Source organism: Poecilia latipinna, unplaced genomic scaffold, assembly GCF_001443285.1.
Source record: "Poecilia latipinna isolate Pla-1442-1.1 unplaced genomic scaffold, P_latipinna-1.0 Scaffold1215, whole genome shotgun sequence".
In the NCBI taxonomy this organism is placed as follows: domain Eukaryota; kingdom Metazoa; phylum Chordata; class Actinopteri; order Cyprinodontiformes; family Poeciliidae; genus Poecilia; species Poecilia latipinna.
In genome coordinates, this window is record NW_015113831.1 from 131,171 (window position 1) to 136,669 (window position 5,499).

The 5,499-nt window shown below is 40.3% G+C and overlaps 1 protein-coding gene across 1 annotated transcript in view; it reads left to right on the plus strand.

Annotated features, from left to right (window-relative positions):
• adgrb3 (adhesion G protein-coupled receptor B3) overlaps nt 1–5,499 on the plus strand; it is a 146,342-nt gene that overhangs the window by 86,579 nt on the left and 54,264 nt on the right. The window contains exons 11-12 of the mRNA XM_015053940.1: nt 930–998; nt 4,046–4,154. Coding sequence (XP_014909426.1) covers nt 930–998; nt 4,046–4,154 — 178 coding nt within the window. The remainder of the gene's footprint in view (nt 1–929; nt 999–4,045; nt 4,155–5,499) is intronic.

A 5,499-nucleotide genomic window follows, 5' to 3' on the forward strand; every position in this document is an offset into this window, starting at 1 on the left:
AACATACTATTTTCCTAGATCTCTGTTTTATCAACACTCTCTCTCTCAGCTGCAATAAATGTGGTGCTTGTTATCTTCTGTGGAAATGAAACTCAAATGTCTTGGCCATGGATGTGGAACCTGGCCCCAATTCAACCAATTCTCCCCATGCCCCGGAAAAGCTATGGGATGAGGAGAACATCCTATCTCTGGTTATTAGGAGAGCTCTGTAGTGTGTATATGTGTGGGCAGGCGGGAGAGCAGTCAGCCAGCCCAACCCATCCATGTGCCTGTGCGCTAATGCAGTGTTAAAGTGGGCACATTACCACCAGAGGGAGCATAAGCATTCAAGTAGAAAACAAGATAGCCTGTGTCAAGAGAGGGAGAGAGAAAGAGCCACTCCCTCCGGCATATTGTAGACCAGACAAAATAACAAGGCGAAAGATCAGACAGGGGTCCTATTACTACTGTAGGCATGCACCCCGAGCTGGCCCTGCTTTTCACTGCTGAAGAAGACAATCCGCACAGCTGCTCAAACATTCACTTTCATCTCTCCCTTTTTTTCTTATTGCAGCTTGTGCTTGTCTCCTGTAGCAATAAGTGTTCTCTGCAAGCTGCAGGAGATTGGAAGGTGTATTTTTTTTTTCCTGCTGTAGCAGAAACACAAATTTCATCTTTTCTCCATTTGTTTACCGACATGGTTCCAGTTGCACATTTTCCAGTGTTATTGAGCCCTGCAGGGACCATCATTATCCCCTTATAGAATTCCATGTTTCTTTTTTTTTTTTTTTATATATACACATTTGCAAATGCCGGAATATTGTTTAGTCTAGTTCTTTTTGAGCTTGTGGTGCTAATGTCATGATTTTTAAAAAGTGAGCCTGCTGCAGTGCCTGTAATACTTGTGCGTGGGTGAGTTATGTATTTTCCCCTTTCATCATTTTCCACAGAACTTTTTTCAAATCATCAGCAACCTCTTGGAGGAGGAAAATCAGGAGAAATGGGAAGATGCACAAAAGGTAAGCAAATGTGCAGTGCTCCTAAATAATTCAGATTCTTACATGTTTTGTCAGAAATATTGCTTCTCACTCTATCTAAAATTCCATCTGAAAAAAAAAAAAAAACAAAAAAAAACTCTGATAAATAAAAGCCAAAATGGGATAAATAAAATTCAGGTGTGTTTTGTGAAGTTACTCCCCAACGGAAGGCGAGGTCATTTAGCAGACTTGACATCTGGCCTCATTTAGGAAATCAGTACCGCAGACTTCCACTTGATGGCAGCAGCACAGTCATAGAAACTGTCCAGCCATTAACACTGCAGGATTCATTCCTCCTGCATGCACATTGTTTTATCCAGCCCACACAGATCATCGTGTGATTAGAGTAGTGCTTAAGTTGAATTTTAACAAATGCACACTCAATTCAGACATTTTATAGCGTGAGGCAAAGCAGCCACATCTCCATTTCCCGCTTTTCTTGTGTGACATTGACACTGCAACCCTGATAAAAGTAAATACAAATAAAAGAAGATACCCCAGGACTTCTGCTGGGAACCCTCCTGGACACTAACCCCCTTCTTGAGAGGTGGCATTTCTTGTTTTGAAAACTACCCCTGTGTCTAAGACATCTTGAATTCTGAAATCACACATGTCCAGACTCTGACAGAGACGCCATCTGCAGTGACCACAGGTCTGCAAAGGGCATCTGCTCAGGTGTCACTTTCAGTGGTAAACTGACTGAAATAGGGTGTCACCTGCTCTGACACATCAAGACAAAGCTGTCCCCTTGAAATAAACCGGATCTCTCCGGCTTTTACCCCCCACTCCCCTTTGACTGAAAGTTACCTTGCTTAGCTGAAATTGAAGCAATTTTAAGCAGTGCACGGAGAGCCTGCCTTTGCTGTCGATACAGGTAGTAATTAGGTGTTTACATACTGGAGCCTCCATTTACCAGCCCCCATCGAAATGTTGTCTGATAGAAGAGCTCATAAACAAGCGGTTTCATTAGTCAGAATGCGTCACAGACGGGTACGGACAGACTAGCGAAAATGTAGACTGTGGAAATGTTTGCCACTGATTGAACACCGAGAATGTAGATGTGACAAGATAAATTATTTTTGTCGTGATTAATGTGTGTGTCTGGTTTCATCACCCCAGCGTTTGGACAGCGACATTGCCTGATTTCAACAGACGACACTCACACTTCACAGCTAAATGTTCTTCTCACTTGTGGGTTTTGCTTGCATTTGTGAGCTCCGTCTCCACAGCACCCACACATGTGCTGCACACTGTGGAGGTATAAAACTCCTCTTACATGACACACCTCACTATGAGCTTTTACTGGCTGCAGGGCTGGCTCTGTGCAGAGATCACTATAAATTCACCTCTTGTCACTGTTACCATGGCAAGCGAAGGAAGAGCTCTGTCTACACAACCTCCACTGCAGCCATTTTCCCATGCTGCCTTCACATCCTACGGTTACCATGGAGACGAGCAGAGTGAACATGACTGCACTCTGCGTCAGAAGGGGCGATATGACGCTCCACCCTCAGCCCCAACCCGTTGTGGCTTTCACTTTGCTGTGTCAGAGGCTTTTGACTTAAGCATCTATGATCAACTTAGCAGGCTTAACTGCAGCTCATGTGGAGGCACATGCAAACACACAGTGCACAAGGTGTTACAAAGGAGTGCCTGGAATACCTGCCTCGGGTGTTTGTACCATATCAGCTTAGACCAGGGTGTAAATTGCTAATTGCCACTCAAAGGTTTGTCTAACCTTGCCTTGATAGATGTGTGAGCACATATGTCAAGGTGTGCTCACACATTTATCTAAGCCACGCACTAATATGTGTATGATTTGAAATAAACCATGTCTAGCACTGAAATGTATTGCATCACTGGTTTGTGAGTCTGAAACATGTTCATGCACAACACATTTGCATTTATGTAAAGTGGAGTATTCATAAAATCCTAGATTCTTTCTGAACAGAGGTCCAAACATTTACGACCCATCTATTAGAGTAACATCCCTCAAATTCTTCATTTGTACAGCACAGCTGACTGGACCAGTTGTGCTACAGGTCATGCCATGTCCCTGTCCATGTTGCATGCTCTTGCTTAGTGCCAGGGCACATCGGGTGGCACATGGACAGAGGCAATTGCCCTTAACTTGGCTGGGGCTTTAAAAGAAGAAGCCAACCAGAAACTGTGCTGGCAAAGCCGCTGATTACAGCTCTGCTGCTGATGTCACATGAGTGGTTCAGTCCCATATGCACCTCATGATTTTTAGTTTGTCTTTTCAGAAGTCTGTATATATGTTGTTATTGTTTTTATTAATTGAGTTTTTTGAGCTAGGAAGGATAGAATAAGGAAAAGCACATTAGAGTTACCTCATCACACCGCTGCAGCTTTATTTGTAAAACCACAACATAAACACAATTGTGTGACATCATATCCTAGAAAAGAAATAAAAATAAATCTGGAAGAAAATTGTGTATGTGCACAGGTCAGATTTAACAATAGTTACAATTCACAGTTGCTTGAAGACACCACAGTAATTTGTTCAAACACCTATTTGCAAGATAAAGCATAGCATCAATGTACAGACATCTTTGGCTCAGAAATGGGATAGGTTTTCTCTGATGGAAAATTCCAGCAAAATACTTTGCAAAGTTTGCATAAGAATACCCTAGCCATGTTTGCATTTTAAGGGCAAATGCTACAAAACAAATGACTTTTGACTTTGAAGACAATGAAAACAAATCTTTCAAAAACATTAGCTCTGCTTTTTATGACAGTTAGCTAATAGAAATAATTTTGGTACTCCAAACTGGTCTAGAACAGCAAAAAAAAAAAAAAAAAAGTCCCTGACAGAGAGACAAAAGATTAATCTCTACTTTTATGCAGTGCATCTAAATATTTGGTTTCGACTTATGTATAACTGTGTAACAAACAGTATTTGGGCTTGTTTTGATCCTTAGTATCTCTCAACAAACATTTACCAGTGTTGAGTTGTAAGAAAATGGAAGCATTTTTTAGTATCCTTTTGTCCTTCTTATCTTGTTCAGATCTACCCTGCGGCAGTGGAACTCATGCAGGTCATAGAGGAGTTCATTCATATTGTTGGACTGGGCATGAAGGATTTCCACAATGCCTATCTGATGACCGGAAACTTGGGTAAGAATCAGCTCCCTTTCCCCCCTCCCAGACCCGCTGGCTTTGAGTTCATTTCACCACTTATCTCATCTCGATGTGATAATAATCCCAGCGCTCCGCTGTCTCTCCGAGTCAATTTCCCCACCATCATTAAATTAGGATAAATGGAGGATGGTAAGGTTGAAGGGAGTAAAATTACTGCAAATCAATAATCTTAATTAAAACTGATCTTGTGGTCTCAATGTGCTAAATTCCTATGACGCCGACAATTCCAGTTTCACAAAAATAAGGGAGAGAAGGGACCCACTAAAAGTACTCTGAATGCACTTTTATTGTTTCAAATGTTTATTTCAAGAGTAACATAACATATTAATTGTGTATTTGAAGTTGAAATAATAGTGTCTGACATGACACTGCCATGCAGCTCTTTGAGTAAGGCTTGATTAGCATTTTGTACCCTGAGGCATGTTTTTTTGTTTGTTTTTTGTTTTTGTTTTTTTTTCTGTAGCGCATCATCACAAAAAAAAAAACAACACTCTTTGTTGGTTCCTTGCAACATTCTTAAAAAAAACATACTATGCAAGTTACTGATGAAAAGCTATAAAATTGGAAGTGAAATTAGCAACGTTATTCTTTGCAGCTGTAATGGACTTTTCTGCTACACTGATTTTTGTCTTTTTTACATCTCCTCTTGTTGGTCTCTGGAGTCTGACTACAGAGTTTATGTAATATTTTATTTCTGTGGAGTTCCTTTGTGTTCTTTTAATTTCTGTTGCATAGCATCTTGGAGAATCAAAAGTCCCTGCGGTCTCATTTCATTTCTTTCCCTACAATGAATGGTGTCTTACTAGAATGGAATAAAGGAGAACTGTGGTCTAGACTCATTCATGGATGGAATGCATACATTTACTGTGTGGCTTTAGGAGGGTGGATTCTTACTTGTATTCCTCCAAGATTTGAACCACTTTCAGTAACTGTGGTTCACTATGTGAAGGGGAAGGTGTATGATTTCCACAATGATGAATACTTAGTTGCCTGAAACAACATACCCTGTCATTCAGTGAATGTGCATAGTAGTGGAGACATTTAAATCAGATTTAGGTTATAAAACCAAATACTTCCACACCATTAACTACAGAACTGACCAGTTCAAGAGAAATGTATTGGGAGTGCAGGCCAGTCCTTAAACAGAACATTTACTAGAAAATAAAATTGAATACAATCCCAGTACAATTCTTTGAAGTTTTTGGTGGTAGTGAGACAAAGTGTAAAAAAAAAAAAAAAAAAAAAAAAAAAAAAAGTAAAAAATTTTCGTTGCTTTTTTTTTAGAAAAAAACCTAATCCACCAAAAAGGGGCTTTAATTTA